We start from the raw sequence: 13,816 nt of genomic DNA, 5'->3' as shown, positions 1-13,816 counted from the left end.
TTGCACTGGAAGAGAGAAAGAGGGGAATGAATAAAAATGGCGAGGGAAAGTCTGTGGGAGCAAGAACATGGGGAATTCTGACATGAAAAGCAGAAAATTATTAGGCATGTAAGGACAGAGGCTAGGAAGAGAGAAGCAGATGGAGCATGGGTTTGGAAATGGTGTGTGGGTTTGCCCAGAGGTCCCTTCCAACCTGAGATTCTGTGAAACAGGAACCTACAGACCAGAGAAAATGAAGAGGGAGCTGCTGAGCATGAGAGGGGAAAGAACTGTTTGTAACAAGCCCTGAGCCTGTTTGATCACTCTCTTAAAAGAGAAAAGCCTTTGCGGATGTTGGTGAGAAATGATTGCCAGCCAGGCTTAAAGAGGGATGAGAAGGGAAAAGCAAAGAGTATAATTAATATCTTGCTGAATTAGCGAGAAGCAATTTTCTGAGGATTCAAATGAAAGTGGAAGCTTGACTCTCAACTTCAGAAGAAAATCTGCTTAAAGTCACAACACAATCTCACTTCTTTATGGCAGCTAGCAGCAAGGAACATCATACTAACACTGATGCTTCTGTCAAGAAACAGCCAAGTGGGAAAAGAAAGAAAAGAGAAGATTCCCTGAAGCTGGCATCTCATTTTGACATCAGCTGAGCTCTCTCCTGCTGGAAACAAAGCTCCAGTTTATACAGCTGCCTTATCTTCTCCTGTAATATTCTCCTCAGCAATATGCCCTAATTAGGTCCTTCTCTCTCACTGCAGATCCTTTTCCCAAGGCCACAAGCATCTCTGGTAGCTGAATGCCATCCTGAGTGTTGCTTCTCAGCTGGAAAAAGTCAGGAAAACAGGCTGGGCTGGAAAAGGTACATCGTATCTGGAACACATTGTGATTTCATCTGCGTGTGACAAGCTTCCATAATCCCTGGACTAGCACCTCCTCTGCAACTTGATTCATAACTCCTTACAGATTTTTACTTTACTAAGGAGTAAATCTAACCCTGATAAAGCATTTCCTTTCTGAGTTTCATGGAAAATTAAACAATGCAGTTGGGGAAACACCTGCAAATAAGATGTGCAGGGGCCTAATTTATCTTGCATTTTTCATTAGGAGAAACAAATCATTTGAAGTACACTCACTCATTCCATCCTGTGTGCACACAATTAACACTGTCTACTCAACAGTCATTCCCCAAGCATGGAAAATAATCAGTCCTCCTCTTTCTCTTTTAACACCCAGTGGAGGTGCAACACAAAGTCAGCGTGCTCTTCTTCCCTCCACATATACATACACACTGCACACAGAGAATTCCTTGGAAGGGAAAGTATGCTGCTAACTCGGGGAAGAAGTCAGTGGATTTAATTCTTTTCCCCAAAACACCTTCCATTTACTAAGACTGTAGAAAGCTAAGTGCACTCATCAAAAGGCTGAGTAAAAGATGCTGTTGCTTTCCACCCATTCTCTAAAATAATTTTAAAAAAGTCCAGATGCTTATGTAGGGAAAAAGCAAAATAACTAAACAGCACAATATTTTGAATCACCTTTAAGACAGAAGGATCTTTTAGCCAAACCTTGTTTACTATGAGACATCCAGGAAGTCCTGAATTACCTCCCTGCAGACTGCTGTTTCACTGAGAAAAATGATTTGCCAGAGAAATAAATTTATTGCAGTGGTCCCTCAACTCTGTTCCAGACTAGGCTACTTACCTGTTTGAGTGCCTTCTTGCTGTGCTTCTGGGATGAGGAGATGACTTTGCCTGTCTGGATGGAAGGTGATGGGCAGCTTGACTGAGGAGAGGATGTCTGTGACAGTCTAGATGATACTACAAGAAAAAAAAAAAGAAAAAAGTATACATAATCTGACCTTTATACATTTGCCTGCAGCATGTTAACCAGTCCTTACCATTTCAGATCACCCCATGAGGCTCGTAACAATTGCACCTCTAGCAAATGTTACTTCTTGCATGAACAATCATTTCTACTTCCTCCCCACCACAAAGGCAGCTGTTTTCCTCTGAAAGCCAACAGCAATTCCTATGACCAACTGCAGTTTCTTCCTCTCTTGTCCATCTCTTTTTTTATTCATCTTGTAAATAGATGCTGCCAAACAACACTGCAGCTTGGGAAAAAGCTTCAGGTTTACACGGTTTAGCCAATTCAAATCCAGCTGAAACACAAACACAGGCAATGGCTGTCTTCATGTGGAATGACCTGTGGTCAGACACCTAACTGATAACAGTTTCTGGTCAGATTAAATCTGAATCCCACACAAGAGTGGAAGATAAATTACAGGTAAAGGAAGTGGAACTTGACTATCACTTGCTCCGTTTTAAAAAGAAATATGGGAATATGCAGGATATCCCAGTTAAACATATATTCTCAGTGGATGAGCCTAGACACTTAAGGAAATCTAGTCCTAGCCATATGGAGCCCTAAAGCAAGGGTTTTAGTTTCAGGTGATTTAGACTTTTAAACGGTCTCGTTTACAACCAGCAAACCAGGGACAGGAATTAAATAACAGCTGGTCATGTAGCTTGGATATACCCATTTGGCACAGGATACTCAAAATACTCGGCAGCAGGGCGATGGGTACATGTCCAGCCAGGGAAATCACTCGGTCCCGGTCTCTCATAATCACCGTTTTGCCTCTGTTGTCTTGGCAAACACATACTATACTGGCCAGTGGCCCAGTTTAACCCACTGCATGTACCTACGTAAAAAGCCAGGTAATCAGCACACTAGGGCTAGTTAAAGCTGTTTAGTTGCTGAGACTGAAATAGTACAACAACAACAAAAAAAAACCAGAGATGACATTAATTAGAATGCCTTACACTGCACGATGGCCATAACAAAGCAAACATTACATATGCATAGCCAAGAACATCAACGAGGTACAGCTGCACCTGCAGTGAACTTTAAAGGTAATCTGTGAGACTGGCTATGGAGGCAGCCAGTTAAACAGAAAACAAATTAGCAAATCCACAGTCTGTGTATCTATATATCTGCACAGGAATTCGCGTAGAGAACGCCTGCTCTAAGATCAAGGAAACAAAGAGTCAAAGAATGTTTGCTTGTGGCGGGGTGGGGCATGACCTCTAGTGTAAAGAATAATAAACAGATTTACACATAAAATACTTAAGATTATTGCTTCCTGAAGCAATTAGTTCTAGAATACACAATGCTAAGCCAGTACCTGTCTGCAACAGAAAGGAGTTAAGAGATCATGCCAGCAGCTCCTCATTAACAACAGCCACAGCATGATCCTGTTCTGATTCCACAGAGATAAGGGAAGCTCCCAAAAATAATGCAGTGACCGTAAGCATCAGAAAGCAACATTTCAATAACATACATAGAATTGCTAACAACAAGTTGCAACAAGCAGAATTCTTACATGTGGCACAGACATTAAATAAAAAGAGCAAGTTTTTAAGAAGGCATACACAACTGAGATGAGGTAATATCAGACTCTGAAATGTCATTAAAAACAACAACAATAAAAAGTTATGGTAAGAACCCAGTAATTCAGAAGTCACTGACAAGATTACCATATCCAGATGATACATCCACATGATAAAAGCTGACAGTCGGCACAGCAGGCAGAATTACCCCTTAAAAGGCAAACCATCCCCCAAGACCTGGAAAGTAAAGGTTATATTTGTACTTTGAAATAGCAGTAAGAATGTTTGTAAACTTGCATTTGTCTCCAAATTGGTTAAAATAGCAGTTCAAGAAGAGTAAGATGATGCTGGAAAAGACGACAGCCTGATCAGCACCTGGAGAAGAAAAGCCGATCTCTCCAACTCATTGGAATTTTCTGAACGCATCAATAAAGAGAACTGGAAGAAAAGGAAGTCTGTTGCTAAGAGTTCACTCACACTTCCAGAGATTTTCAACAAAAGGCTTCTAAAAATTATTTGGCTATTGTCTAAAAAACAAAGAATTGGCACAAGCCTGATGTTGGATGGGACAGAAGGCAGACAACAGAACCAAATGGTAATCAGGGAAGAAATCTGCAAAAAATTCTGCAAGGTCATGTACTAAGGAGGGAGCAGTTTAGTGCTTGGTGATAGACTGGAAAGCTGGGAACAGTAAAATATTAACTATTTAGTTTAGTTAGGGTCAGACAGAATTGTGTGGAAACTCAGAGAAATATAGCCAGAGAACAAAAGACCAAATATAAAGTAAATAAAAATATAAAGTAAAACACCAAAAAAAAAAGGACTAAGTAAATTTTTGGAGGAAAACCCCCAAGATATTCATAGGACCTGTAGTGATCTAAATGAACTGCGTCATCTCAGCAAAGGAATCCATTACAGCTGACAGGTGAATGAAAATGGCCAACAAGAGGATGCTACATGTAAGGACAGAAAAATGAAGTATGTAAAATTTTTACAGGGTATTCACATTGATTGTCTTGCATACTGTTGTGCTGATCACACATGGTCCACAAAATTTAACGGGGTTCAGGAAAGTAAAGAAAATGGTTAAGAACACTGAAAAGAAGTCCAGGGATACTGAGCTATTTTGTATTATTCTCGGAGGAAGGACCATGCGCGAGGCATGCGAAACGAAATGAAGTACCTTCGTGTCTGGGCACCCCATTTCTGTGGGGCAAGTACCGTGCTCGCAGCTGCTGGGCTGCTGTCCTCGCCCGGAAAACCTGTGCTCAGCAGAGCTGTCGGCCTCACGCTTACACTAACCAGCTATGTTCCCAGTCCACCGCCGCTGCAAACACAACCCTCGACCAGCCAAACACTGCGTCCCCGTCCTTGTAAAACTAATCCTTGCTCATAGTTGTGAAACGCGAAGAAAACGTGAATTTGGTTTAACATTTGAAACCCAGGCACAGAAACAGATTGACTGTTACTGGTTTTGAGACATTTGAATAGCAGGAACATAAACCACATCCGCTTTTGAAGCCTATTGCTGCTGAAACTACAAGTTCTGCGGAAAATAGAAGCATCAAGCCAAATACAGACTACTCTTTCTCCAGCCTCCCATTCTGTTCACATTTTAACTTTTATGCTGTCTTCGAACAAAGAAAACTAATCTTTTCAAACCAGGACTGGCAGCACAGCCTAAATGCCACACCTGGGAAGACAGCTTAGCCCTGGAGCTGATACAAATAAAGCTGCATTATGGTATTTTGTGCATTCTCTGACTATGTAAAAGCCCTCGGTACCACAACGGCTGCTGTGTTGGACTGACAGCTGTAACCACAACAGATTCTCAAGCACAAACAAGAGAACTTGAGAAAGCCAACCCAGTCACAGCTGCCTGAGCTCTGCTGCGGGCCCCCAAAGCGAAGGGGGGAAGGATGGGAGGATAAACCTGTAGGAATACACCCCTGGGCCCTTGGACCCAAAAGCTCGCAGAAAGGTTACATCCTTTTAAGAATTTTGCACGCAGCCAAGCAGAGATATAACACAAAGATGTGCACGTGTAGAATAATATTCAGACTCCCATAAGGATGAGGCTTGATAAGCTGAGTTTGTTTCCTGTAGATTTAAACAGATTTTCAGTAAAGTTAGTTCTGTCTTCACTTCAGGCTTTCTTATAATTTGAAAAATATATGGAGCTGAGATTATACCCCTTGATGCCCTGAAATCCTGAGAGCACTTTCGGAGGGCAGCTGCAGAAAAAATTACAGAATGTAAAGCAAGACCTGGGAAAGCCGTGCATCCAGTAAGACACCCCAATTTTAAAATACTCCATGAGTTGCTTTGCACTGTTTCCACATTAATAAAGATTTCCTTGATCAGCTAAAGATTAGGGAAGACTGTGGGCCAGCATGTGACAGAAACGCATCTCAGTAGATTTTGTGAATTACAGTAAATAGAATCCCTTCACCCTCAAGAGGCCCACCCAAGAGATGGGATGGAGACATCACCTTGTGATAAGTGGTAAGGACAGAAACATGACTAAAGGGCAGCAACAAAAAAACTTCGGGCATTTGAGAGTGCTGGCTTGGAGAAGCAATTAAATATATGCATCCACAGCCAGGACAGTTCCAACACTAATAACCCTGTACGCTCGGCCTGAAGTCACTGAGCCAGCTGGTTCATTCATGAGGTTTCATTGCTTCCTGCTGTCGGTTTGGCTGGGAGAGGAGTTTGCCAGGTGAAATGTTAACAGTTCTTGAAGATTAAAGCAGATGAGATAAAGTGGAACATGTGTCAGCCAAACCTCACAAACCCTGATTTGATAGATAAACTAAGAATGGATCCAGTATAGTCCCGTGTTGCAGCTGCAAGAATAAATACTGGAGGAAGATCCGTCTGCAGTCAATTACAGCTTTAATTTGTGGGACAGAGACTCCTTTACACTTGAGACTTCTTACTTGAAACTTAATGGGACACAAGAACATGTCTTCTAAGAAATGAAATTATAACAGAACTTTAATTATGTTAAAAGTCAATTAAGTTAGAAATTTCAGGCTGGCAACATCTGATGACATTTTACAAGGTATTGTGTTCCCTTAAGATTTGCAAACCCTAAACCACTGGTCAATCAATTATCTTATATACATTTATAAAGAAACTGTGCTAAGAGCAGCAAAGAGAAGTAGTAAGATTTATTTAACAATAATTTACTGAAGATGATGAGTGATTAATTCTTTTAGAAAAATTGCAGTACATTGCTGCAAATATTAAATGCAGGATGTAGTCTAGGGACCCCTTCTAATAGAAATAGTAAGACTGTATGGTTTCATCAAGATGCTGCCTTGTGTCTTTCCTTTGCAGAGTCCCACTCAGCTAAGGCTACGGACTTTCTGCTTGACCCTCCAAGATCAAGAAACACATCGGTCAGCCACAACCTTGGCAAGGGAAGCATGATTTGACCACACACTTTAACAGTGTGCCACATCATGCGTTTTCCCAGTGTTTCCAAAGGCAATGATGGAAGGAACACCCCAAGTCTCCTGACATACCATGCACTCTCTGCTGTCACCACCCCACGCACAACTGGTCCACTGAAACTGGACATTAGCCAGTATCCAGCTAAAGTCCACCCTACCACCAAAGAAGCACTAAGACTCGTAAGTCTCATCTGGTGCTAGGTACCGGCACAGTTCTGTACACTGCGTGAGACTAACAGAAAGGTGAAGATGTTAAAAATATTTTTACTTTTTTTCTTTCTTGGGTGTCTCATCTTGCACAGATTATTTACCTTTTAGGGTGTAAAGGTAGCAAGATATTTGTTTGAAATCCCACTGGCTTTCAGTATACATCCACTCACTTGCCTAAGATGATGTTTAATAATAACATTGTGGCTAAAGTTGTCTTTCCCAAACAGTGTCAGATAAACAAGAATGAGAAAACACATGGGCATAGCCGATCCTGCTCTGATGCAGCAAAACTGACTGTACAACTGTAATTAATGTCCCTTTAAGCTCAACATATCTATTAGACTTAGAGAGATGTTTGCTCACTCAGCCAATAATTTACTTTTTTGATTTATTGCCTTATCATCCTTTCTCACTGCAAGGAGCGCAGCTGGCTGCAGGACTGGGCTTTCAGAGCATGGTGCTTTAAGCCAGTGCAGGAAAACACCTGGAGCAGCACCGAGCCAGAGCAGGGAACAGAAAAGCAGAGGGTGATCTTACAGTGAAACAACAGGGATGATGACAGAACTCACACTTTTTTGGCAGGCACTCAGGCTATTCGTAAATCAAGATTAAGATTTTCTTAAACGGATGTAGCAGAAATGACTGCTGGGTTTCTCAGGATTTTTTCAGAAAAGATGCAAAGGACACTGCTGAAGAGAGCAAGCATAAAGAATGACCTTGCATTTATACAATGGTTTTATTTCTGTGACTCCAGAAGAAAATTACTCTTAGGGTCACTTGGCTTAAGGTCAGCCTTGGCAGTTCACTCTACCAAATACTGGCATATGGATATCTTAACTAACATGCTAACTGTTTAACAGCATGAAACAAAATAAAACCACTAAAAATGTGCTAGAAGGAAAAATACATCTGCAATTCTTGGGAGAATTTGGGAGGCAAAATACTTTCAAATCAGAAGGAAAAAGGATGTCAACAGTTTGCAAAACTAGAATTAATCTGACAAGAAGAGTCTTTTGCTTGAACTATGGCTAAAGACAACCCAAACCAACCTACCCAAATACTACTAGCATAAAAACACCACACGGACTCTTGCATTTTGACACTGCAACAGGCTCAATGATATAAGCAAAGGGCACAGCCCTCTGAACTGCTCACACGATGGCTCCAGGAACTGTGGGGTTTTACTGGATCTCTCATCCTTTCTCTTTTGAAATCAGAGCTAATTACAGTTTCAAATATACTATGCAATAAAAGAAGCTTTCATCTTTGGGTAAGTGGAATCAAACTGTTTTGGAGCAATGAAACTGTTCTGCTATATTTATTTACATTAGATAAAAATTCTACCAGGGATAAACACCTTTTTGCTGGGTAACTGCTTCATGAGCATCACCTAACAGACTGCTCTGGCTGCATGCGCTGCAGAGATCACTCCCATCTTATGAATGGGTAACGCATCCTAAGAATTCATTCCACCCATTAAGAGCCTGAAATCCGTAATCCCACTGTCAGCGTAAATGTGATTTATTATTTGGCACAGAAGCAGCACTCTTCTGTACAGTCTTCAGGCATAAGATGTTTACTCTTTGCCTTTAAAAGGATCAAAATGCTGCATGATCTAGACACAAGACCTGTCCCATTGGCAGGCGCTGCTGCCAGCCCTGCTGCCAGCCCTGCGCCTGCTCTCGCCACTCTTGCAGCAGAACACACGGACCAAGTACTCACCTCTGTGTCCTGGCTGGAGCTCAGAAGTGGAAGCTCTACTAGGGTTTTGTCTCTGATTTTGTTTGGGCTTGGGAAAGCATAATATGAAACCAAATTAAAATAGTAGATCCAGAGTTCCTGCTCAAGGGGTTATATGCATTTCTGCGGGGTTGTCTGCCTTGAAATCTACATATTCACAAAGAAAAGGCTGCACTTTACTCATTTGGAAAGAAAGTACACTCAAGCTGAACTAAAAATATAATACCCCCCTCCTCCAACAATGTGCAGTCATAGGCTTAAAATAAAGCAATTTTAAACAGCTAATGGGATCCAGATGTATTACATGAAAAACTTCTAGTGAAAGCCATTAAAACACGTTTTGAGAAGCGCAGAAACGTCCTCAGTTAATCCAATGCCCTTACTTTCTACAGGTATGCAATTTACCAGAATGAGAATGGGAATTTGACCTTAAATTCATGTCAACTTGTCATGTCATGTCAACAACACGCTTAGAGTGAGACCACCCATTTTAAAAGAGTTCTCCCCCGTATGACTGTTCCTTGCTAAAATGAAGGAAGAATTAATGTCCAAAAATACTGTCCAATTGCAACTTCCCAGAGCTCTCCTTCCTGCCCTTACCCCGGGTAAAGCTGAAACTCATACTGCTCTGATGAGGGTCACACATTCCTGTTATCAGATCATGTTTTTATAGACATACAAAAGATCAACTGTTTGCTTCACATGGAGATAACTGGAGTGTTATCTTGCACTGGCAGCTCTGAGAAAGCAAACTGAAGTACTCAACAACTCTGTGTCTGATCGCTCATATGTCTCCACACTTTGGTGATCTCACCTAAGCTCTCTACCCTCTTTCTCTCCCAGTTTAAAGCTTTCTTAAGAGTAAACTAATTCATACATGCTTTCTTGCTTACACTGGGCAATTCCTCCACTCTAGCAAAGGACATCAGTTAAATAGTGACAAACACCTTAAAGAAGGGGAAAGAGAAAAGGAAAGACACAGCTCTACACCTCTCTGCTCTAGTGAAGAAATGAAGTTGACACCAAGCAGCTTAACACCATGAGGAATACTTTGTTGGAACACTTAGGGAAATGTCTGACAAGCCGAGCTGCCAACAGCAGCCAAAAGACTCTACATCAAATACTCCAGACACTGCCACCAAAGCCTAGTTTGTGTGTCCACGATGGCTCTCCATCAGAGGGACGCGTCAATGCAGAGTTCTTTGGGATGCAGGACCAAGCACAGCCCTTCAGACTGCCCGTGGTACTCTCCAGCCCAGACACAGGAACGTCCATCAGCATTAGAAACGTTTTAGACAACATCTCTCTCTCATAAAGCCTTATCAGCTATGGAGATCTCCCAGTTAACAAACCCCAGGCTTACCTAAATGACACAGAAGTAGTTCTGGTTTCAGCCTGGGCATGGGGTGGCCACATGACTGTTATTATTGGCAGTGAACAGCACATCCAGGAACACCAGCCATGGACTGGAAGACCCTGCTGCAGACTGTGTGTGTGTAAAAGGAATTAGAAGTGCCCAGCCCAGCATGCTCAGAATCTAACTACAAAACAAATGAAACTAAAAGAAACAGTAAAAAGAAATACTTGGCAATTTGTACCCCTATCACTTCATAAGCTTAAGCATTTTCAAGTTTTCTGGAGGACAGATGGCAATGACAAAGGCAGACAAAGGCACAGCTCCCTGCGTGTTCCAGAAATCAAATCACAATCATGAAAATGTTCTGAATTTAGAGGTATTTTACTGATCCAAACAACATTTTTTAAGCTGTTCTACTGGAAGAAAGAAAAGAAATAAAGTATTTTACATAAACTTGTTTAAAAAGTACAGCTGTAAGTGCTAATTACCTCAGCTGACATCAAATTAGCCAACATCAATGAGTCACTCTGTTGTCTGGGGTTTTGTTCTTAAAAACCGAACACTATAGCAGATATGTGCCTTTAGGAAAAAGTCAAGACTATAAGGGCAAGTGATAAACACAAGTTATTCACAACACGCACTATGGTACTCCAGGTAATCGACAGAAGCAATCGTTCATTCCCCCTGCTGAAAAACACCCAACACTCACTGAAAGTCATTTTACAACTGACCTTGGCATCTCAGTATATTACCGCAAAAATTTCAGTGTTTACTTTTTACTTTACCTAAAATACAAGCTTCCTTGTCAAGAACGCTTCTCTCTTCCCTAAAAAATATCTTTAGACCTCAAAGAACTTAGCAGTTCTCCTAAATTTTTCTCCTCTTGGACACTGAGAAGCAGAAGGGAAATTATTCAGGTCAAGGCCAGACGTGTAAAACCAGGAATTAAATTTCACAGTCCATACTGTCAACGCTTACTGCCACAGAACATCCAGGTCCTCATGTTTGTGGCGAGAACACACACATACTTCAGGCCCAGCACTACAGGTCACTGCAAAGGCAGTGGAGAAACCTGTCCCAAACTCATAAACAATCACAGCACCACAGAGCAGTCAGGCTGGGCAGGGACCCCTGGGACCACCCAGCCCACCCCCTGCTCAAGCAGGCTCTCCTACAGCAGCTGCACAGGATCGTGTCCAGGTGGGCTCTGAACGTTCCCAGAGAAGGAGACTGCACAGCCTCTCTGGGCAGCCTGTCCCCGTGCTCCGGCACCCTCAAGGGAAAGAAGTTTTTCCTGCTCTCCCCACGGATCTCCCCGTGCTGCAGTTTGTGCCCGTTGCCCCTTGTCCTGTCGCTGGGCACCGCTGACAAGAGCCTGGCCCCGGCCCCCTGACACTGGCCCTTAAGGTACCTGTGTGCATCGCTCAGGTCCCCTCTCAGCCTTCTCCTGCCCAGGCTGAACAGCCCCAGCTCCCGCAGCCTTTCCTCCTAGGAGAGATGCTCCAGAGGCTTTGTCACCTTCATGGCCCTTCCCCAAACTCTCTCCTGTCTGTCCATGTCTCTCTGGACCTGGAGAGCCCAGCACTGGACCCAGAGCTCCAGATGGGCCCCACCAGGGCAGAGCAGAGGGGGAGGACCACCTCCCTTGACCTGCTGGTCACGTTCCTCCCAAGGCACCCCAGGATCCCACTGGCCCCTTGGCCACGAGGGCAGACTGCTGGCCCATGGGCAACTTGCTGCCCACCAGCACTGCCAGGTCCTTCCCCGCAGAGCTGCTCCCCAGCAGGTCAGCCCCAGCCTGTGCTGGTGTGTGGGGCTGTTCCTCCCCAGGGGCAGGACCTTACACTTGCCTTTGATGGACTTCATGAGGTCCCTTCTCCACCCAACTCTCCAGCCTGCCCAGGTCTCCCTGAATGGCAGCACAGCCTTCTGGTCTATCAACCACTCCACCATACAACACCTGTTCTACTTTGTAAGACCAAAAAATAGAAACACAAGCTGTGAATAATAGTACTAATGAAGAAAAGTTACCCCAGCTTGGTGGAAGTACCATTTTCTTCACAGCCACCTGTCTGATGACCAAAGGCAGCTGGGTGACTCCTGCTGTGAAGTTGGTACGAAGAGGGATCACAGAGAAACACATGCACTCAAAGGCTGATGATGGCCTTGAAACAAAGAGTGAGGAGGATGCATTGCCCCACGAGGAAAAGAAAAATCTTATGTGAATGGTTTTATATGATGATATGAAGTGGGGTGACTGTCTATGTTAAAGCAAGGGAAGACAGGAAAATCTTCCTCTGAGCATACCAGTGTAAGAATTACTTTGAAAAAGGCCAGTATTTCATGATCTCACACCAGAAAACCTTCTACCACTGAAATTCAGCTACTAAAGCTGACAGTTTTGATGTGACCGATACCTAACTGACTGCGTTCACTTTCCTGGTATCCCTCTGTTACTCAAGACTGAACATAGCACCTGCTTCAAGGAGCCTCCAAAATGACCCCTGTCATTCCTTGCAGGTATTCTCTTTCTCTGGATTTCAGCTGATGTGCAGTAGCTAGAGAACAGGTGTCATTTCATTAGGTAGCTCCTTGAGTTGCAAGTCTTTTAGGAGGAAAATTTACAACAGGCATCGAGTTGAGTAACCACAGGTCAGGCAGGGCACGAACCTTGCTGTGCCAGCACCTCCTGCTGTCACATGAGGGCAGAAGCAGCAGCGCATTTCTTCTCCCTCACTTTCCAGGCACTGCAACCAAAAAAGGATCATGAAAGGTATTTCTGTATCCCACGTGTGAAGAAGGAGAGAGATTAATTGTGCAACAGTAAGCCCAGTCAGCAGGTTCACTCCAGCTGTTGTGGCCTGTGAGAGGAAACCTCTGGTGCACAAGCATTTGGCAGCTCTACAGAGACAGTCACTCACAACCTGGCATCCTGCATGCACAAGATACAGGCTTCAGTAGAACTACTTGATACATGCTCAAAAGAAAGGATGGGAATTATAGCATAGCATCTATAAGGCTTGGTGAGAGCAGAAACTGAAGCAGATCTACCAAAAAGCACCAGGCAGCACAACCAGCACTCATCCTTCTAAAACGTTCACCTTGCACCACAGTTCTACAGATTGGCTCAGCAACAGCAACATCAAGAGATAATAGGGAAACCCCTTCCCCCGTACAAACTGTACCGGTGCATTTGCATATATTAGTCACCGCATTCCTAGGAATGCACTGTTTTAAGAAAAATACAACTGAAATTGCAGTGCACACACACAAAAGGCATCGATGCACTTGCTGTTGAGTACCTTTTCAAGCAGTGCCACATCCCTGAAGAGTTTGTCAGAACCCAAAGCTTTACCTCACAGTATCAAGCATGAGATGCCCACAAAAGTCAAGGGAACTTCTGTTGACGTCATGACTGGTATAATTATATTTTTAATAACAATTTAAGAGAACGCAATCACTATAACTCATTCTGTATGCAAGTATTTCCTCTGAAGAAGTAACAGACCTGGAACTGAAACACACCCTGTACAATTTTGCTCCTTGTAAAGCAACCTCCTTTGGGCAGCATGTGGTTGTAAAAAGCTAGTGAAGATTCTTCTTATGGTTCTTTACAGAATCCTTCAGTAAAATAGTTTCTTTTCCGATTATTACTTGGGACTGCCTAC

At 43.1% G+C, this 13,816-nt stretch overlaps 1 protein-coding gene across 2 annotated transcripts in view; it reads right to left on the bottom strand.

Moving 5' to 3' along the window:
• The window catches only part of ASXL2 (ASXL transcriptional regulator 2), a 62,203-nt gene that overhangs the window by 38,694 nt on the left and 9,693 nt on the right, over positions 1 to 13,816 (bottom strand). Inside the window, exons 1-2 of one of the 2 annotated variants that reach the window (XM_037390800.1) lie at positions 1,886 to 2,173; positions 1,690 to 1,805 (exon numbers count right to left, since the gene is read on the bottom strand). Coding sequence is in view for 1 of the 2 variants with exons in the window: in XM_037390799.1 (XP_037246696.1) it covers positions 1,690 to 1,805 (116 nt within the window). In the remaining variant the exon portion in view is untranslated. Of the gene's footprint in view, positions 1 to 1,689; positions 1,806 to 1,885; positions 2,174 to 13,816 lie in introns of those variants that run through there. The other variant, XM_037390799.1, reaches the window with a different exon arrangement.

The sequence above is a fragment of the Falco rusticolus genome, chromosome 6 (genome assembly GCF_015220075.1).
Source record: "Falco rusticolus isolate bFalRus1 chromosome 6, bFalRus1.pri, whole genome shotgun sequence".
NCBI classification, from domain to species: Eukaryota; Metazoa; Chordata; class Aves; order Falconiformes; family Falconidae; genus Falco; species Falco rusticolus.
Note: the sequence above shows the minus strand (reverse complement) of the source record. Positions and strands in the feature narration are given on the sequence as shown.